At 37.9% G+C, this 22714-nt stretch overlaps 1 protein-coding gene across 2 annotated transcripts in view; it reads left to right on the top strand.

Annotated features, from left to right (window-relative positions):
- The first annotated feature begins 3252 nt into the window (after positions 1-3252).
- CPA3 (carboxypeptidase A3) overlaps positions 3253-22714 on the top strand; it is a 32103-nt gene continuing 12641 nt past the window's right edge. The window contains exons 1-9 of one of the 2 annotated variants that reach the window (XM_054482090.2): positions 3253-3332; positions 3433-3508; positions 6054-6178; positions 16810-16912; positions 17016-17117; positions 18156-18257; positions 19886-19996; positions 20859-20949; positions 21970-22172. In XM_054482090.2, coding sequence (XP_054338065.1) covers positions 3265-3332; positions 3433-3508; positions 6054-6178; positions 16810-16912; positions 17016-17117; positions 18156-18257; positions 19886-19996; positions 20859-20949; positions 21970-22172 — 981 coding nt within the window. In that variant the 5' untranslated portion in view covers positions 3253-3264. Of the gene's footprint in view, positions 3333-3432; positions 3509-5078; positions 5128-6053; positions 6179-16809; positions 16913-17015; positions 17118-18155; positions 18258-19885; positions 19997-20858; positions 20950-21969; positions 22173-22714 lie in introns of those variants that run through there. The other variant, XM_054482091.2, reaches the window with a different exon arrangement.

The following is a 22714-nucleotide window of genomic DNA, read 5'->3' on the forward strand; positions in this document are numbered from 1 at the left end:
GGAAGCTGGCTAGAATTTCCACTTGCCTGGGCAAACCCAAGAAAAACAGAAAGAGAAATCTGCTTTAGTCTTCACTGTAGTAGTATCTGACCAGCTAATCAGAGACTGCTGTGAGTCCACCCAGCCTTGCCCACCTGAGAGCCCCAGGTTGGGGGGATACCTCTTCTTCTCCCTCTTTTATCCCACTCCCACCCTGAGATCCCAGAGCAGGCTCTGAGCCTTTCCTTCAGCTCCAAGCTCTCAGCTCCCAAAGCAACAGTGAACCAACAGCACAAGAGTAGCCCCTGAATCTTTCTTTCTCAAATGGTGTGGGTAGAAAATAGCAAGACTGATTTTCTCATCTGGATTATGGAATTCCTACATACCTAGAATCGTATGCCATTTGTTCATCTTATTCTGCAAGCTGACCTACATGAATTGGTCAAAGAGAGAATTTCTAGAAGGAAAAGAAGGCAGACCATAGCAAGTTAACATTCTAATTTGGGGGCAAAAAAGCGTTCTGCTGAGTGATAATGATTAAAAATATATAGAAAAAAGCATAGCTAAACTATAGGGTGATATTTTAAATCATGGCTAGACGTGCACTACTACAAATACCCTAGAAAGTGCAGAGCTCAAGAAAGATGGAAAATTATGGCTGCATGAAGTATTCACCTCTAAGTTACTTTTTAAAGAGGTTGATTTAATCTGTGAAACGTCACAGTCTTACATAGTCAATCCTAAAATGATACGGTGTTTGACAATTATTCATCCTACCCACACATATGCCAAGACCTTTTATAAATCTTGATGCAGTAATATAAGGCAGCACTGATCTATGCTTGCCAAGAAATAGCACTTGTTCTGAGAAAAAGCTCTAGAACATTATTGAAATCCATCTATTGTATTTTTCTTCAGAGGCTAAATAGATTGGAGAGTCAGTGGGAAATTCAAACGCATCACATGTTTATATCGTATTCCAGAAAGAAGAAATTGCCAATACATAATCTATTAAGAAGCCAAAGATGTACTTTTATTTATTAACAAAGTCTTATCCGGAGAAATACCAAGGTCCTCAAAGCACTCACCTAGATTCCCCAAATAAAATGAAAGTGTTCTTCCTACTTGACCTGAAAAACAGACATAGAAGCTTTCTCCACACAATTTTAAAAAGAGTCACAGAGGAAACGGCTTCAAGAAAATATAACAGAATTCTAAAATTAAGAGGATTTCTATTTTTCCTCTTTCAACTTTCCTGTATTTTCCAGAATCGTTTTCAATTAGCATTTATAATTTTTAGAATCAGAAAATAAAACTCTAAAAAGCAAAGCTATAACATTAAAAAAATTCTTGAAGTAGTCCACATTCAAACAAATACAGAGAGATATTTTATCCCTAAAGGTCACGGCCACCACTTTAATCTACCACATGATCTATTTTGATACCAGTTCTGCAGGCTGGCAGTGGCCCACTGTAAGTCTCTGTTAACAGCACATGAACATTTTATCAACTGTCTAGAGAACATGGACATGTTTTTTAGCACCTACCACGAAGTCCCTAACATATGCTGTCTCACTAAGCCTCACAGCCACTTGTTAGAGTCACATTAGCATTCCCATTTTATAAATGAGGAAACCAAGGCCCAGAATAACTAGGCAGCCTGCTCAAGGTGATGTAGCTAGTGTGTGGGAGCCACAATGAAGTGATGTCTGTCTAAACCCAAAGTCAAGGTCTTTCTTTTTCACTGTTCCCTGGTCAAAAGTATCTTTAATCAAAAGCAATGGAGCAAGCATTTGCTTTGGGAGTTCTCAGTGCTGATGAGCTTGCCCAGTGTCAAGAACATGAAGGCATTTGTAAAACCCTCCTCTTCCTTACCTGCAAGGCTGGAGCCGGAAAATCCATTTGGGGAAATAAAAAAAAGTCCTGAGTTCTACCACACACCCATTAGATAGAGAAGAATGGAATTGCTGCTGCTATACATATAACAGGGGCGTGTCTCCAACCACCCTATTTTGATAATACACAAGCGTGACTCTGAGAAGTTTTATCCACAGTCAGCTATATGTTTGTCAATGTGAAGAGGTGGTTTTCAAAAAGGAAATCCTAGTAAGTTAACTGATTAGATAAATTCACTTACTCTTTTAGGTTACCTATGATTCTAGGTAAAGGTGTTATTCTCCCATAATTAACCAAGTTGTGTTCAAGACTAAAGATCCCTGCAGAGATGGTTTTAAATGGTCTATAGGTGGCTTTCATTAATTCAACTTTCAAGAGGCATTATTTGGCAATTACAGCATCCAGGCTCTGAAGACAGTGTCCAATTAATAAACATTACAGCATTGATATTTTCTTGCTCTTAGGGAGTCCTCAAGTTGCCTTAGAAATAAGGGTCACCTCTGAGGACAGAGAGAAGAGAAGGGCAAAGAGTTAGGGCAGTGCTTTAGGTCTTTAGTGTTTATTTCTTTACCAAGAGAAGTATAAGACAAATATAACAAAAATGTTATCATTGTAAAATCTAAACGGTGAATACTTCAATGTTTGCCATAGTACTTACAGCATTTTTAGTACATTTATATTTTGTAATTTAAATTTTTTTTTTTTTTTGCCTCCCAAGTAGCTGGGATTAAGGCGCCTGCCACCATGCCCAGCTAATTTTTGTATTTTTTAGTAGAGACAGGGTTTCACCACGTTGGCCAGGCTGGTCTCGAACTCCTGACCTCAGATGACCCGCCTGCCGTGGCCTCCCAAACTGCTGGGATTACAGGCATGAGCCACCGCACCCAGTCAATTTAAATGTTTTTAATTTCACAACTTACATTCTAGCTTCAAAAATATATTTTACATTATTACGAACCACTCACCAAGATTTTATGGCCAGATACCCAAATTCATCTCAGTCTCCAAGTGCAAATTTTAAAACTGATTTCTTCTATCATTCAATTCAAGCAGAATGGTAGAGTAGTATTTTAGAACAGACAGAACTAGTAAATCCCAGCTCTGTGAACATACTTTCTCTGTTGCTTTGGCCAAGTTATTTGCTAAAGGCATTTGCTTCCCATCCTGTACCTGTCAAATGGGTATTTCCTATTGCAAAAGGTAGATAAGTAGCATGTGGTTGGTGGGTTAGTGTTTTTCCCTCTCCAGCTGGAAAAAAAAAAAACCTGTTGTGGGGGAAGAAGGGGAACAGTTTGTGCAACAGAACCCTAAGAGGAAATCAGCTGCTCATCAAGATAAGGGCTGAGGCATAAAACCACCAGAGGGTCTCAAGGCAGGCAAAGAAGAACCATGAGGCTCATCCTGCCTGTGAGTTTGGTTGCTACCACTCTTGCAATTGCTCCTGTCCGCTTTGACAGGTAAATCTTACTTCCGGTGTTCCAGTCTCTGTGTGGGAAGAGAATTAAAGGTTGTTTCCTTACAGTTCACTTTTTTTTTTTTTCATTTGCCTCTGTAAAGGGAGAAGGTGTTCCGCGTGAAGCCCCAGGATGAAAAACAAGCAGACATCATAAAGGACTTGGCCAAAACCAATGAGGTAAGCACTTAGAGGGATATTTTATCTTTTCTTACTGTTCTCTAAAAGATGCTTCTTCTTATTTTACTGTTAATGCCCACGGGACTACAAAAGACTATTGAACATGAGGGGAAAGCAGGAGCTATCTGGATAATTCAGCCAATGGCCAATACTTCACCTGTTCTGGTTTTGGTCTTGGTTTCCAAGACTACCACTTCTGTTTTTCCACCCAAAAGCTAGCTCTGTAGCCTTAGGCAAGTTACTCAACATCTCTGGGTCTCAATTTCTTCTGCTATAAAATAGGGATAATAGTCATAGCTACTTCCTAGGGTTGCTACAAAGACTAAGTAAGCGTTTGATAGCACTTAGAAGCAGGCCTGCCATATTGAGCACCATAGAAGCGTTTTTTGTTTGTTAATGTTTTTGTTTTGAGACAGAGTCTCACTCTGTCACCTAGGCTGGAGTGCAGTGGCACAATCTCTGCAGCCTCCGACTCCCAGATTCAAGCGATTCACCTGCCTCAGCCTCCCTATTAGCTGGGATTACAGGTGCCCACCACCATCCCCGGCTAATTTTTGTGTTTTTAGTAAAGATGGGGTTTTGCCATGTTGCCCAGCTGGTCTCAAACTCCTGACCACAAGTGATCCACCCGCCGCGGCCTCCCAAAATGCTGGGATTACAGGCGTGAGCCACCATGCCCAGTCAGAAGCATTTTCTGTTGGTATTGGTATAGCATTCAAAGCCTTTTATGATCTGCCAAACTACCAGCCTCTTCAATATCCTGCTCCTCCACCTTCTTCCACACACTTCAAGCCCCATAAACACCAAAATCTCACCCACCTTGGCCCTGTATATCTTTTCTCATGACAACATGTTTCTCCCTGTTTTGACTTGGGTAAGTCCTACTTATTTCTCAAGATCCAACTGAGGCAGTGTCTCCTGCAGGACATGTCTTCTGTTCATCAACTCTCATGACTCAGTTTTGGCTGCTTCTTGTGCTCCTGGAACACCCGGTTCCTTCCTCTGGCATTGGTTAACATGTGGGAAACATGCATGTACGACTCGTGTTCCACACCAAACCTTTCACGTCTCGTAAGTCCCTTATTAGTCTCTACAACTGTGGCACCCAGCTCTTTGCCTCGTGCTTAATAAATGAAAGTTCACCAAGCTCTAAGCTCCTGCTGCACATTACCCTGCTAGAACACAGAAATATCTATTGTGATAAGATGGCTCTGCCTAACTTGCCTTTGCATCACATTACATCTCTCATATGTCCAACTCATGATGTAGCTTTTGATCAAAATAAACAAACATTGGTTGGTTCATAGCAGCCTCATATTGTCACTTGATTGACCTCGAGGTAGAGGGAGACTCAACCAAGAAACAGCCAGGCAGACCTGAACACATGCACAAGCAGGGGTGGAAATTGAGCTTTTTCTTCACATTTCCCAGGCTGGGGACTTGTACTTCATTTAGTTTCACAATTGAGTACAATTTTGAAGAACCACAGGAACTGGAATCTTTTCAATGTTTGCTTTTGTTTTTGTGTTTTGTGTTTTTTCTGAGATGGCGTTTTGCTCTTGTTGCCCAGGCTGGATGCAATGGCGAGATCTCGGCTCAGCGCAACCTCCACCTCCCAGGTTCAAGCAATTCTCCTGCCTCAGCCTCCTGAGTAGCTGAGATTACAAGCATGCACCACCACGCCTGGCTAATTCTGTATTTTTAATAGAAATGGGGTTTCTCCATGTTGGTCAGGCTGGTCTCAAACTCTCGACCTCAGGTGATCCGCACCTGAGCCCCCCAAAGTGCTGGGATTACAGTCGTGAGCCACAACACCCAGCCTTGAAATTATTTTGATCTGAATGCTATACTTCTGAGCTCATATACCAAATTTTTGAAATTGTCAGCTAGAGGAAGAGAAAGGAAAAAAAAAAAATCTGCACCTGTTAACGGTCTTCATGCCCCAGACCTCAGATCTATTTCACAATCTTCACAACACTTCCCAGGGGACCCTCATTTGCCCCATTATTTTAGGAGAGAGGAGTAAAATTTAAAAAGTCCTAGTAACTTGCCCAAGGACATATTGCTAGAAAAATGACATTGCTGGGGGTATATGCCAACTGTTGGATACAATATCTTGTATCAGGATTTCCAGAGTTTATAGGGGCATCAGGTTTTAAGGACTAACGAACCAGATGTTTAACTTAAATTTCCAATTAGAGGCAGATTCTGTGGCTAGATGAATTGTGATCCCATTCAATCCCAAAATTGTGGAAGAAAAAAATTAACCAAAAGATCTGCCCATACTTTTTAACTTGATAGACCTGATGTCCTAAAAAAAAAAAAAGTGATCAGGCACGAGGAAGGTTTCTTTCCTCCTCCCTAATATTCAACATTTCTTAAATATATTTGCAAAAATCCCATAAACTTATTAAAAGAAGGGTCTGTATCTTAGTTATGCTGAGCCCCAAATTCCTTTCATGGTGTATAAGACATGATCATTTCTTAATCAATATGTGTTGGGTAAGCAAATAAACTCTGACTAACATTGAGCTTATCTCTGCAGCTTGACTTCTGGTATCCAGGTGCCACCCACCATGTAACTGCTAATATGATGGTGGATTTCCGAGTTAGTGAGAAGGAATCCCAAGCCATCCAGTCTGCCTTGGATCAAAATAAAATGCACTATGAGTAAGTCCTTGGCAAATATTGAAATTTGTTGGATATTCAAAGTTTTGGGAGGCTTGAAGTAGAGGAAAGTATTACAATGGAACAATTTTTAATTGGGCCCCCCAAAACAAAAGCTCTTTCTGTAAGATGCAGATCACAGTTACTTCCAAACACATTATCGAAGCCTGTTTACAGAGGTGATAGAATCAAACTTGGCAGTTCAACATATACCTTACATTTGCTCTTAGCTATAAGAATAACAATTACCTATACCTACCATCTCCAAAATCAGCCCCTCATAAGCACAGAGCCCACATGAGCAGGCATGAATGGTTTAGCCACACGTGAACACTACTGACAGGTAATCAGCCCAGAGCTCATGAGCTACTGGCGCTGGCCTCCTTTTATGTATTTGAATTTTCCTGATACATAAAAGGAGACCAAAAAAAAAAAAGTCATTGGTATGTCAGAAATACAGCAATTGGTATGTCATTGGTATGTCAGAAGTACAGCAATTAAAAATATACAATAAATAATTCTTTATGAAAAAAATTCTTCCTCAGAGAAAGCACAAGCAGAGCAGTAGAATACAGTTTAAATCAAAGAGAAAAGAATCTCAAATAGCCAAAGATGCAGAAATGAGTCATTCTGGCCCCACAGAGAAATAAGAGAAAATCTGAATATATTGAGCAGCAACCATGGGCCATGCACAGTCTGGGCCCTGGGCAGTGAACGAGAAGGGAGTCCAGCAATGAATATCATAAACCAATGCGTAATTTAGAAAATAAAATGTGTTGGCCAGGCGCAGTGGCTCACGCCTGTAATCCCAGCACTTTGGGAGGCCAAGGCAGGCGGCTCATGAGGTCAGGAGTTAGAGACCAGCCTGGCCAATATGGTGACAACCCATCTCTACTAAAAATACAAAAATTACCCGGGCATGGTGGCATGTGCCTGTAGTCCCAGCTACTCGGGAGGCTGAGGCAGAAGACTCACTTGAACCTGGGAGGCAGAGTTTGCAGTGAGCCGAGATCGCACCACTGCACTCCAGCATGGGTGACAGAGCAAGACTCCGTCTCAAAAAGAAAAAGAAAAAGAAAAAAGAAAATGTGTTTTTATGCTTTCAAACATTTCATAGTTTGATGTACAGAGGGATCCCATTTTAACTTCCCCAGGCCATGTCATGCCAGGATTCCCCTTTGTTGAGACCCTCATTGTCAAAACACTGCTAAACACTAGTTCATTTTTTTTTTTTTTTTGAACTTGCCATTTTATACCTCCATTACCTGACTTGGTACTTTAACTCAAAAGGTCTGCTTCTGGCTGAGATAAAGAAAGATCCTATCGATGTCAGTGATGTTATATTGCAGAGCAGGATTTACTACTGCTCACCATTAACTTGATTTTATTTATGATATTGCCACAATATCTCAAATAAATGTAAACTCCATTGAAATTTAAAAATCACGTACATAAGACAAGTAAGCAAAAAACATTCTTATTCATAGCTTTAAAGGTAACATTCTATTATTTGTGATGGTTATTGGTGACTTTTTCGGTTTTGTTACTGTTTCAAGAAGGTTGTGGCAGAAATGTAAAAGTTAACAAATTGAAAATCTATAATTCACGTTGTGCACATGTACCCTAGAACTTTAAAGTATAATAAAAATATATATACAAAAAGCCAAACTAATTGATACCAGCTTTTAACCCTTTTACTTAATATACTAAGTTTTTCTGTTTTTATAAATGACATTAAAATTAGACACTTCAAAAATATAACCACAAGATTGCAGAAATTTGTATTATATTATCTGTTTACATTAAGGTTCAGATAATGTATTGACTCTTTCATCTGAAAGAAATCAACCCTCTGTCTTAAATTACCCCTGGTTACTGTGTCTCTTTTTTTGTTTTGTTTCGTTTTTGTTTTTTGAGACGGAGTCTCGCTTTGTCACCCAGAATGGAGTGCAGTGGTGCAATCTCGGTTCACTGCAAGCTCCGCCTCCCGGGCTCACGCCATTCTCCTGCTTCAGCCTCCTGAGTAGCTTATACTACAGGCACCTGCCACCATGCCTGGCCTTTTTTTTTGTATTTTTAGTAGAGATGGGGTTTCACCATGTTAGCCAGGATAGTCTCGATCTCCTGACCTTGTGATCCACTCTCCTCGGCCTCCCAAAGTGCTGGGATTACAGGCATGAGCCACCTCACCCGGCCGACTGTGTCTCTTGATTCACTTCATTGCCATCTTTCTAGTATATGTGCCTAAATTATTATACTCTTCACTTTACTTCAATAGTATAGACCTGGTCTGGATTCCTATGATAAACTAATTCTTACAAAGCATTCAGCCCAAGCTAAAATAAGGTAGTGGTGTGGCCAAATTTTATATAATTTGGCTTGAACAGCAAGGTAAAGAATTAGGTATTATGTTTTCCTTAACAGCCCTATAACGCAGTTACAATGTAGAAACTGTATCTAGAAAAGCTAGTTGCTTGGCATGAGCATGGATAGTGGAGTAAATCGCTGTAAGACATCTCACACCAGTTAGAATGGCAATCATAACAAAGTCAGGAAACAACAAGTGCTGGAGAGGATGTGGAGAAATAGGAACACTTTTACACTGTTGGTGGGACTGTAAACTAGTTCTACCATTGTGGAAGTCAGTGTGGCGATTCCTCAGGGATCTAGAACTAGAAATACCATTTGACCCAGCCATCCCATTACTGGGTATATACCCAAAGGACTATAAATCGTGCTGCTATAAAGACACATGCACACGTATGTTTATTGCGGCATTATTCACAATAGCAAAGACTTGGAACCATCCCAAATGTCCAACAATGATAGACTGGATTAAGAAAATGTGGCACATATACACCATGGAATACTATGTAGCCATAAAAAATGATGAGTTCATGTCCTTTGTAGGGACATGGATGAAATTGAAAATCATCATTCTCAGTAACTATCGCAAGGACAAAAAACCAAACACCGCATGTTATCACTCATAGATGGGAATTGAACAATGAGAACACATGGACACAGGAAGGGGAACATCACCCTCTGGGGACTGTTGTGGGGTGGGGGGAGGGAGGAGGGATAGCATTAGGAGATATACCTAATGCTAAATGACAAGTTAATGGGTGCAGCACACCAGCATGGCACATGTATACATATGTAACTAACCTGCACATTGTAAACATGTACCATAAAACTTAAAGTATAATAATAAAAAAAAAAGACACCTAGGCAGGCAGCTAGCATCCTTCCAATTTATCAAGTAGCTCACATCAGCCTTTTTTCTCCTTTGGTCCTCTAGGCCTCTTCTATCCTGAAATGATTCTGATTCAACTAGATGTCTAAATCCAGATCCTCAAATTAGTGTGTTTTTCACTTTATCTTATGACAAAGGAGTTTCTTGCTATCTACATCAAGAACCAAAGTGTTAAATTACCTATAAAAATTGGTTTTATCAAAGCAAAACATGAATTCTACAAAGTGGCCCAAATCAGCCACAGTTATGGGAAAGCCAAATAATTAGATAGTTACCTCCCTCAGAAATATAAATATGTAAAGTGATATGTGCAGACAAGAACTACTTAAAATCTTGTCTCCAAGTACTAATTATATAGATAATTTATTTGCATATTAATTATATGTACTACTTGGTGTCAGTCAGTAACAGAAAAGAGTTCTAAGAACAGAAACATCTGGTTGGACCCAGGCACCAGGCTGAATTAAACCATATTAAGAGGCTGGTTTGACACCCTTCATTAGACAGTGTATATCAACCACTATTTAGTTTAAAGCATCTGTGTGATTTTTCTTTAATTTTTAGAAAATTAAGTTAGTAAGCCAGATTTTATTTTAAAGTAACATACTTGTTTCCTTTTTTATTTATTTACAAAATCATAAAAGGCCAAGTTCAAAAAACAAACAACATGGATATACTAACAAACCCAAACAGACTGGCAAACAAATATCAAAGGGAAAGCACGTCCATTGGACTGAGCCTCTGGGGCAGACACTATACTTGGATTCAGAAGTTAAAAATCCTAGTGTTTTTAACATTGTTCACATTTTAGACAGTCAATTTTTAGCATTGTCTTTTCTTTGATCAAAGGTTAAAATCAGAAAATAAAGACTTGTTAATGAAAGGTAACTCAGAAAACAACTATTAATATAATAAGAAAACTCAAATGGTACAATTAAGTAAAATCTTACTAGGATCCATATAAGATTATGTGAGAAATGCAAAAGAGATCTATGCCAAACTGACACAGTGATAATCAACACCTCATATTAATGTCTAACTGCCTAATAATAATGTTCAGTCAGATATAAATTCATATTCCAGGGATATACACAGTCGTATCAAGTGTTACAATCAAATCATTCTAATGTGTCATTCCATTCATTTTTTTCTTCTGCTTCACATTTTTACATATTACTTACCTAAGAGTATAACATGCATGTTATACTACAACATGCTACATGGTACAAATGTTGAAGTTACAATTGGTCATGTGACAAACAGGAGTGTGGAAGGTAGGAAAGTAGGTTCTGAAGCAACGCTGTCTGGGTCCAGTCCCATTGAAGCCATGCATTCGGCATTTAACATTGGCAATTTATTTAACTTTGCTTTACCTCATACCTCATCTATAAAATGGGAATAATAACAGAACCTATTTCATAGGGGTTTCATGAAGATTGCCTGGGATCATAAAGTTGCTGTCTGCCTGGTCCTTTACTTCTATGAATACACACACACACATACACTGAAACAGGGAATAACTAGAGGCTATCACCAGATGTTCCATTTTCCTCCCAGTGAATAAATGAGTAGTATTCCTCAAACTTTGAGAAATCCATGTCAGTAAGTGTAGAATTTGATGTGTGGTAACCAAATTAGGGAGTTACCAGGGGGATATTGAAGCTTAGGGAAACCTGAAACCATGCTTTTTGAATAGCACCATATCCTGATGTAATGTGGGCATCAGGAGAATCCAGTCCCATTTATAAGTCACCCTGACAGTGACTCTGCCTTCCTGAAACATCTTTCCCCAGTGCATGTGCACACGCGCACGCACACACACACACACACAAACACACCCCCCAGAGCCTATGATAGTCACATACATTGGCCCACAGTTCTCCAGTCTTTTGTTGCTTTCTAAAAGCAGCAAAGCATGGGAGCCTTGAAACTGTCAAAGTAGAATTTATCTCTTCTCTGAACCTCTTACTTGCTCCCTGATCTTGGGACACAGACTTCCATGAGAGTTGGTTGATTGGGCCAACTGTGCACCAACCTCCAAAGACTAAGGAGAGTACAGGTCTGATGGCAATACCCAAGGATTTCACTCTTATGATGAAGGCACTATTGTACAATGGCTCACAGCTATGGTGCTGATGTCAGACCCTCCAGACCCTCCAGGTTCAAATTCCAACTTCTGTATTTTAACAGTTGTGTCCATTTTGGAAACTGGCCAAACCTTCATAAAAACAAGGGCTGATAATGGTACCCAGTTAATCATGTTGAGTGATAAAATGTAAATACAGTGCTGAGAAAAGTGCCTGGCACATAAGAAAGGTTCAGTAAACATTAAACACTTGTATTATTCAATACCCAGTGATAATTATTTATCCTGTCACCTATATTTAGGAATTTTCTTAAACAAATTAAGCAAATTTTGGAGCACAAAATAATATTTGAGAAAAAGTAATTTGGTTTCATTTGTTTATGCCTGGCTGCTGGTTAGTAGAAGGGCTTGTGAAAATAACATCTGGCCCCAGTTCTTAATTTCCAACCTTAGGCTTAATTTCTAGTCCCTATCAGCAACAATCTGATACCATTCTGATATTCTCATGCAGCTGCATCATTTGTGGAAAGGTTGTACTTCAACTCACACTGGTTTTTTTTTTTGCTTTGTTTTGTTTGGTTTTGTTTTGCTGCTGTTATCATAAGAGCTAAATTGATATGTGTAAGTCTAAAAATATTCTTAGATACAAGCTTCCTGTGACTAATTAATACTGCCTTATGTTACAAATCAACCTCTGGGACCATAAAATTTCTCTTCTGCCTGGTTCCTCCACTTCTATTAATGCAGGTGGAGCAAAAGCCACGTGCCCTCTTTAGAGCTTAAAGCAATTAATTATGTCTGTAATGACCACCCAAAATATAATTTCAAACCTTCCCGGGCTTTGTGTGAGTTTCAGTACAACATGCTCCACCTGATTCCAAAATTGCTGTCACAAGTTTATTTTCTCAGAAATCCTAGATTCATCATAAGTCAAAAGCAAAGCATACAGTGAGTTAGATATGATGTACATAATGATGTGCTTGTCAGTGCTGCTAATAGGAATCAATATTCATGAGCAGTACTTGGTCCCATGTGATAAATAAACTCTAATTAGGGGAATACGGCGTTTGCGTTCCACATCAGAACTCAGATCAGTCAGTCAATCAGCAAGGAGAAACCAACAAGTAGAGTGGAGCTCAGCAGTGTCAGTGTCATAGCTCATTATTATAAGAAATTGAAGAAATCAAAGAGTCAAACATCTACATACCATCAAAGCCTGCTTTAAAAACGTGTTACGACTATAAAATGGTTGTCAATTTTATGACCCAACTTCACTATTATTCTGAAGTTCAATGGAAGCCTGAGGCCACTAAGCACTTAGGTTTTACTTCATTTCATTTCATCCTCACCGCAAGCCCGGTCACCACAATTGTAAAAGTTGGAAAACTGAGGTTCAGAGGGTAACTAAGCCACCCAAGATCACATTTCGTATTATGTAGCTGAACTGGGGTTGGAACCCAAGAAGATCTGAACACAGGTCACTCACTGCTTCCTTATTTGATAAGATTTATGGTGATGGAAAGAGTACATGATATTGTCCCAAAGACTAGAGTGAATGTTAAAAAATAGACTTCTTCCTGCATCCAGGACTCACTGCTAACAGCAGAAAAAAAATACATGTGCATTTCACTACCAAAAGGTAATTCCTTTATTTATATAGAGTCAATGAGAAATGAGATAAGCCAAATAAGAAAATTGTTCAGATAAGTACAACTTCCAGAAATCCTTTCAACATTTTTATTGAAACATTTCCATTATAAACGATAATTTTCTGCCCTACAAAATAGAGTATATTGAATATGGTTTACCTTTGGGTAAAGAATTATCATTATCAATATGAATTTTCACACTGTGCTATGAGACCTCTGACCCATGTTTTCTAAGTCCTTCTGTCTAGGGAGTTTTTTTACTTTTCTCTTTTTTTTTTTTTCTTTTTGCTGTCAGCTATCACCTACTGATAACAGCGTGTTCGCTGCTTGCTTTCAGCAAGTCATTTTCCCTAGATCCAATGCATTCCTTCTAGGTTAAACAAGATTTTTAGAACAGTATCTAAAATAAGACAAACAAGATTTTTTGTGAGGGTATTTGTAAATCTCCTACAGCTGTAAAATAATACTTAACAAATTAAGGAATCTAATAATCGGTTTTAATGCAACCATACATCAGTGGACAATAATTTGATCATATAAATTGATACTGCCATATTAATCTCAAAGTGGCATTCAACATCATTCTTAACGGTGAAAGATAAGTTTTCCTGTAAAAAGCAGAAAAAAAGAATGTCGTCTATGGCTGCTATTATTTATCACAGTTCAGAGAGTTTTCCAATGCAAAATAGCAAGGAAAAAAAGAAATAGGGCCGGGCGCGGTGGCTCAGGCCTGTAATCCCAGCACTTTGGGAGGCCGAGGTGGGCAGATCACGAGGTCAGGAGATCGAGACCATCTTGGCTAACACGGTGAAACCCCGTCTCCACTAAAAATACAAAAAATTCTCTGGGCGTGGTGGCAGGCGCCTGTAGTCCCAGCTACTCCGGACGCTGAGGCAGGAGAATGGCGTGAGCCCGGGAGGCGGAGCTTGCAGTGAGCGGAGATTGCGCCACTGCACTCCAGCCTGGGCGACAGAGCGAGACTCCGTCTCAAAAAAAAAAAAAAAAAAAGAAATTTCCCATCCATGAGTTTGGTGGGTGCAGCGCACCAGCATGGCACATGTATACATATGTAACTTACCTGCACATTGTGTACATGTACCATAAAACCTAAAGTATAATAATAATAATAATAATAATAATAATAATAAAAGAAAAAAAAGAAAAAAAAAGAAATAGTTATTAAGAAAATTAGAAAGTATAGATATTGCAGAAGAAATAACACAGAAAATACCCTAAAAACATAACTAAAATTCTTAAAAGATAGATTTTTAATCTAATAAAATAGCTAAGTATAATCAAAGTAAATGGTTTTTTAATATATGAATACTGTAATAACCAATTCAAAAATGTAGTGAGAAAAAAAGTCACAAAACTGGTAAAATATATATATATAAATAGGCAATCAAAATACTTAACATTTTACTGAAGAATCAAAAAGATACAATTATATTATGATCCATTATTAATAAAATTCTTATATTTATTTATAATTTAATGCCTATCAAAAAAATCCCATTTTTTCTGATGATTCTAATTCCTAAAATGATTCTGATAAGACTTTTTTTTTTTCTTTTTTTTGAGACAGAGTCTCCTCTGTCACCCAGGCTGGAGTGCAGTGGCACAATCTCAGCTCACTGCAACCTCCACCTCCTGGGTTCAAGCAATTCTTATGCCTCAGCCACCCGAGTAGCTGAGACTACAGGTGCCCACTACCACGCCTGGCTAACTTTTGTATTTTTAGTAGAGACGGGGTTTCACCATGTTGCCCAGGCTGGTCTCAAACTTCTGGCCTCATGTGATCCAACTGCCTCAGCTTCCCAAAGTGCTGGGATTACAGATGTGAACCACCATGCCCAGCCAAGACATTTATTTAAAATAGGTGAAATTACTCAAAATTTTTGGAAAAAAAGAATAAGACACATTATCCAGTATTAAATTTTACTGTAATTAAATATGATTTGGTTTCTATTAAGGCATAAGAAAAAAGATTAATGAAGCAAATAGAAAATCCCCAGATAAAATAAATAAAATACTTGCATATATGATGACATTTTTTAAAAATAAATCTTGAAATGAGGCAGTTTGTATTCAAATTCGCAACTCCATCTCATACAAACTGTGAGTATTTAAACCTTCTGAGCACTAACTTCCCCATCTGTAAAGTGATAATACTGACAAGGTTAATTAAATAATGTGTATAAAGCTGTACCTGGCCTGTATTACACATATGGATATCTGAATCCAAGTGAAAACGTCAGGTAGACAGTTGGATGTGTAAGCCAAGAGTTCAGAGGAGAGTCCATACCTGGAGCTTCAAGAATGAGTGACCATCGGGTGACCATTACAGCCATTGGACTCCATAAAATGATGACATGAGATGGCTCAGAAAGAGATGAAAATAGGAAGATGAGGCTGGGAGCAGTGGCTGACACCTGTAATCCCAGCACTTCAGGAGGCTGAGGCGGGCAGATCAACTGAGGTCAGGAGTTCGAGGCCAACCTGATCGACATGGAGAAACCCCGTCTCTACTCAAAATACAAAATTAGCTGGTGTAGTGGCACATGCCTGTAATCCCAGCTACTCAGGAGGCCAAAGCAGGAGAATCGCTTGAACCCGGGAGGTGGAGGTTGTGGTGAGCCGAGATCACACCATTGCACTCCAGCCTGGGCAACAAGAGTGAAACTCTATCTCAAAAAAAAAAAAAGAAAGAAAGAAAGAAAAAGGAAATAGGAAGATAAGGTATAAGCCGTAAGCCTCTTGAGCCTCAACATTAGTCTCCTAGTGATTTTTCCCACCTCTTATTTTCACCCCCTCCAAATCATGTTAGCCATTTTCTAGATCCATCACTATAGGCACGTTGTTTCAACACTTTGTACCTCATTTTTCTCATCTGTATGATAAGCATAATAATCTAATGTGAAGATTAAATGAATTAATAACGTACATATGGAGGTCAGAGCGATGCCTGGCACAAGGTAGTGCTAAGTACCTGCTTACTATTATAATTATCATTATTATTCAAGTTTCTCCCAGCTCAGAAGGTGTGAAATTATAAGCTATGGTCTGTAGATGTGTGCATGAAAGTATCCCTTGTTGCCTGTGTTTATGTGGATGTAGATGTGTGTGTGTTTTGGAGAAGGATGGGGAGTACTATAGCAGTACAATACGACCCACATGCATAATTTTAAAATTGTGGTAGCCACATTAAAAAAGTAAAAAGCAACAGGTAAAATTAACTGTAGCAATACATTTTATTTAGCCCAATATGTCTGAAATTTTTATTCTACACAATATAAAACTTATTAGTGAGATAGTTTATATAATTTTTATACTATCTTCAAAATCTGGTGTATATTTTACACATACAGCAATCTACTCTTGGACAAGCCCCACTTCACATGTCCTGTTTGCACTTGGGGCTAGAGACTATCACACTGGACAGCACAGCTCTAGATAAATGGGGAGATCAGAAGCCAGACACATGACATGTCTAAAGGAGACAGCTAGAGGAGAATAATGAAGAAACAGAGCAAACTTGATTAAAGATACAGGAGAAGGAAGAAAAATTTTCTGCAAATGAAAGATAACTGTGTTTTCCTTTCTCATGATAAAATATGTATTTTATCATTCCCCTGTCAAACAGAATCTTGATTCATGATCTACAAGAAGAGATCGAGAAACAGTTTGATGTTAAAGAAGATATCCCAGGCAGGCACAGCTACGCAAAATACAATAACTGGGAAAAGGTACAGTATAAAATGCCTGTACTTTTTTTTAAGTTACCCTTAATATTTATTGTCATTTTGTTTTCTTTTATTCTAATTTCTCAAAATTGATTTTGCTCTTAAGATTGTGGCTTGGACTGAAAAGATGATGGATAAGCATCCTGAAATGGTCTCTCGTATTAAAATTGGATCTACTGTTGAAGATAATCCACTATATGTTCTGAAGGTAAAAATAATTCAAGAACCACTAATTCTTATTACTGTTGAAAAACATGAATTTAAAAGTTACTTTGTAACACAACTGAGCTAATTTTGAGATAATACGTATTATCTCTGAAAGAATATTTAAGCTCTAGACATCCATTAAAGAATAGAAGTGACAGGTGGTTTTGGTGGACCCAAGAAAGTGTCTGGATAAACATTTGTCAGAGATTGCACAGTGGACAAACCCAAACGAATATTTCATCCCACAGCTTTATTACAAGAGTCTGTGATGTCTCTGGTATAAAAAAACCCTCACCCCTTAAAATGCAGTGAAGCTGATGAATGAATGTCATGAAGGGAATTTAAATATCATAGCATCATAGGACTGTAGAGCAGTGTGTTAGGCATTTCAACCTTGGATTGCTTGAGGGTTCCCTATAACAAAGCCAACAATTTCCATTCCATTGCTGCTGGATTTTTGCACATCCAAAGATACTGTTCCCTGAAGCAGCCACTTAACAAGTGAGAAGCCCATCCACATCCCGAACCCCCATTCATTCATTATCTCCAACCACCCAAAACAAATCTGCACTGTCTTCAAAATGACAGCCATTCAAGTATCCAGTACTATTTCACTTCCCCACTCCAACACAACACAAGATCTTCTCCACTCCAGGGTAAATATCCCCAGTTTACAAAACCAGAAAAACAAAAGGAAATGGCAGAAACAAAAGTGACTTTATAATCAATTTCTCAGAACACAGGATGTTAGTAATAAAATAAAAACAATGGACTACGAATTTTTTTCAAAATCCTACCAGCTGCCCTGACACTAGAAAAATTTTTTGAAAAATATACATTGTAATAGATTATGAATTATGTATAGACATTTAAGGATGTGTCCCATGGTCCCTTCTGAGAATAATATGTGCATACATGGTTCTTATTCAACAATAGACACGGGAAAGAATTGCTTTCAGAATATGAATGAGTTATTGGTCAACAAGGAATCAATGTGTGAGTTTGTTCAAAACAATATCTCAAGTTTATTTTTAAATAGATTGGGAAAAAGAATGAAAGAAGGAAGGCTATTTTTATGGATTGTGGCATTCACGCACGAGAATGGGTCTCCCCAGCATTCTGCCAGTGGTTTGTCTATCAGGTAAGTGAATCAGAAGACTCCCAATTCTCCTTTGACTGCCAAGTCTCCAGCACTTCACTAAGTGGCGACATCCTTTCCAAACACGCAATTCCACTTAGCCAGAAGAGCCCACACTTGGTGCTGTCAGGGAAGAAACGCTCTGAATTTTACTCATCATTACAGTTTTTATGAAATTGACACCTTCCCTTCAAACAATTCTTAAACTCAAGCTAAGAGTTTATGAAACTCAGACTTCTCTTGGGCTATCATATGAAAGTTTTTCCTATAGTCAAGTATGGAAAATCTGAAACAACCTTCACATAACCTACAAATGTAACTTTTCTTCAATGAGCTCAGAACGTAGATATTTAATTTTAATTCCTCTTTAGATAATACATTAGTCACACATGTACTTGGAATTTTAATATTTAAGTTTCCTTTCTGAGTGAAAAATAATTCACTTTTTTTTTTTTTTGAGATGGAGTCTCACTCTGTCACCCAGGCTGGAATGCAGTGATGCAATCTCGGCTCACTGCAACCTCCGCCTCCTGGGTTCAAGCGATTCTACTGCCTCAGCCTCCAAAGTAGCTGGAACTACAGGCATGGGCCACCACGCCTGGCTAATTTTTGTATTTTTAGTAGAGACCTGATTTTGTCATGTTGGCCAGGCTGTTCTCAAACTCCTGATCTCAAGTAATCCGTCCCCCTCGGCCTCCCAAATTGCTGGGATAACAGGCATGAGCCACCACACTGGGCCTACAATTCACTTTTTCAAAAGGTTAATCTAGTTTACATATTCAATATTCCTCTCACGCTATTGCCAATGTATTTTGATTCCTACCATATTTTAATTTTCTCTTTCTGTCAGCTTTTGCACATGGCACACTGGTGAAATACTTGTAACAATGGTTTTCTGGGCACAGATGTTTTTCTAGAAAAGAATCCACCAGGAAGTGACCTGTAGTTACTTTTGCTCTCCCAGCTGAGGGCCAAGAGCTCCCCCTACTCAACACAGAAAGGAATGCACAGCACAGGTCTACAAAAAATCTCTTGTCTTCAATTCAGATGTACCTGGAAGGACTTCCCAAGAGTGGTGAGAGAGATTTTAGGTAGCTACAGAAAATGCATGTGATTAGAGAAATTTCAGTCAGATATAGAAAAAAAAAAGTTGTTCAATCTCTGAATCCTTGGGTATTTTATTAATACAATTGTTTTATTTAATCCTGCTTATAACTATCTCACAAATTCTCTCCAATGTTTTCATATTCCTGTGCTTACAGACTCAATCTATATTTATGTAAAGGATGTGAGAGAATCAATTAAAAATAAGTTGTATTACAAATTTTCCATTTGGCTTCCAATCTTTCTATGAAACATAACTCTCATGCTACATTTGGAATGCTACAAGTCTCAATAATTAAATGCTCCTTTAAAGACTGTTCATTTCCACTAATGTCACTAGCCTAAATACGTTAGGTTTTTTTCCTCTGTAATCTACATGGATGTTTATTTTTGTTCATTTTAGGGAAAATATGTTTGAAAGCATGTGATCTTGGGAAGTGACTCAAGTTATTACTATTATAACCACAGTTTTCCACATAATAGCTAAACTTCATACCAATAGCTTAATTTTTTTTCTCCTCCTACAGGCAACCAAAACTTATGGGAGAAACAAAATTATGACCAAACTCTTGGACCGAATGAATTTTTACATTCTTCCTGTGTTCAATGTTGATGGATATATTTGGTCATGGACAAAGGTACTGCTCTCTACTCTCTTGTTTGCATTTAGATATTATTTACTGGCTTTAATACACATTGTTAGGCATTCAGCTTAGGGTTTAGGTAAGAAGTTAATTCTAATTCAGAAAAGTAAAAATCTCAGTTTCAAATTAAGTATGATTTCTTGGTTGCATAGGTATCCTTGAAATAATATAAAATTTTTGCTGCTGAAGCTAGTTATGTGGAAAAATGAAATAAAGTAGTAATTATAGAGGAAATGTATGATTGCATTATATGATGTGGCATATCTAGCTAAGAATAAAGCCAATTAATTGATTTTAAAACAAAAACCTTTGTATTTCATCAATTTTGAATAGAATTTGAGGTAGAATCACTGTATCAAAAAAATCAACGAGAGATACAGATACCTATTTGTCTTTTTACAGTATGTTTTATTATCCTGCTTTTGCTAAATAAGAACTCTCAGACAGATACTGTTACATCAAGTTATTTTCTGCAAATAATGCTCCAACAGTAAAAATTTGACCTGCATTATATCTGAATCTATATATGGGGAAAAAGCTAATGAAGTTATAATTTAAATTATGGTTAATTTCAGAATACCATTAGTCATCTTCTAATACTGAGAACTAATCAACAGTGTTTAAAATTAACTGAATTATTTCATCAAAGCCTAAGGATATAATATTAAAAACCATGATTCTGAAAATACTACAAATTATAAGGAAACATATTTTTTTATTTTTATAATAAAGGGCCTCAAGTTAACTAGATAGATTTCAAATAAAGTTGCAGATACCTGCAGAGAGAATTTGAAATGATCAAACTGAAAAATGCAAACTGATCTTGTGTAAACACTTACATCATTCAATCTGGCAGAACCGCATGTGGAGAAAAAATCGTTCCAAGAACCGAAACTCCAAATGCATCGGCACTGACCTCAACAGGAATTTTAATGCTTCATGGAACTGTGAGTAGCAGACTTGCTATCAAGGAAAATTGCTATAAGGAATATTTAGGCCCCAAACTTAACTAAAACACCTACTTGTTCAGTAAAAATAGTTATGCTTTGAGTGAGTGTTAACTTTTGTATCTATAACATGAAAGACAATCATCACTACCATTGAGGGATGTTTTGCTGTGTAGAAGGAAATGAGGAGGAAGGGACTGTTTATCAAACCATATCTTACTTACTATATCTAGTTTGCTAAAAAATTAAGCACAATCCAAATGTATAAAAATTCAGATAATCTGAATAAAGACCTCAGATTCCTCTGCTTCCTGATGTGAGAAATGTCAGTGGCTAAAAGCAACATACAGACAGTTTTTCAGATAGTTAGTGAAAAGAGTCATCTGGAGCAAAGAAAGTGAAAAAGTTTAACGGAAATACGATGATAAGCAGAGGCCTGCTACATCAGATGATGCTTTAGTTGCTATACAACTATGACTTCATCACTGCACACTTTCAAGGATAAATTACCATTGCCCCAATTTATATATTTCTTCTGTGCCTAATTTTGTTGAAAACATCGCCTGAGCTTTTAACTGTATTCTACCATAATGAACATGATAATAGCAGCAGCTATCCCTAATTGAGAGCTTTCTGCTGAAAAAGGCTGAAGAAACTTGTGCCCAGAGAAGGTAATTCACACCAGCCCCCAGCACATTAGAGCTGGGGTTGAATTAGAACTGGAGTCTATCTGGCTCCAAGTCATGGGCTGCTTCTGATTTATTATTCCTGTGGCCTTGGGAAAGGACAAGGAAGTAAACAAGGCTTAGAGTATTCCAGTGGGCTAAGTCTGTTACAATCTGGCATGTGTGTGCAATGTTAATCTGTAGTGACTATGATACAAGAGACATTGAAGCAGCCCTGTAAACATGAGAGGCAAAAACATTTAAAACATTCTGTGAATCTATAATACATTAGAAGAGGCAGGAGCTATATGGATGGGGAGCAGACTGTGGTCTCATCCACCTATGTCTTCTGCAGCCATTCCTAACACCAATGACCCATGTGCAGATAACTATAGGGGCTCTGCACCGGAGTCCGAGAAAGAGACGAAAGCTGTCACTAATTTCATTAGAAGCCACCTGAATGAAATCAAGGTTTACATCACCTTCCATTCCTACTCCCAGATGCTATTGTTTCCGTATGGATATACATCAAAACTGCCACCTAACCACGAGGACTTGGTACGTAGACAAAAGTTTGCACTTCATGCATCGCTAACACCATTGACTTTCAGTCTGTTCTTCATTAACTTGGGTATGTTGAAAGAATTTCACATTTTAATGTCAAAGAAAAGAACGAATGAAATTTGCCTTGAAGTTAAAATCATGATCTTTAGATTAATTTTTCATTGATAAAACTATATAGATAATAAATTCCTTTAATGTGATTCTCAGGAGGAAAAAAAATTCAAGAAGAAACGTCTAGGCAAGGCACAATAGAAGTCTATTACAACACAGCTCATTGTGGGGTTTAACATTTACCATGGGTCTTACGGTAAAACCATGCACGGAAAAAGCCCAATAGAATAGCAAAGACATTCACTAGTCCTGCCCCCCAGATATCAGATTTAAGAAGATACATTGTATTTTTATCCTGATCAACTTGGAAATTATATTCTTTTACAATCCAAAGAAGATTATAAATGTTTGTGAAACTTCTTCACTAAGAATATGTTATCTTTCCAAAACTATGATCCATTAAGCACTATTTTTTTTTATAAAAA

This window comes from Pongo pygmaeus, chromosome 2 (assembly GCF_028885625.2).
Source record: "Pongo pygmaeus isolate AG05252 chromosome 2, NHGRI_mPonPyg2-v2.0_pri, whole genome shotgun sequence".
Classification (NCBI taxonomy): Eukaryota; Metazoa; Chordata; class Mammalia; order Primates; family Hominidae; genus Pongo; species Pongo pygmaeus.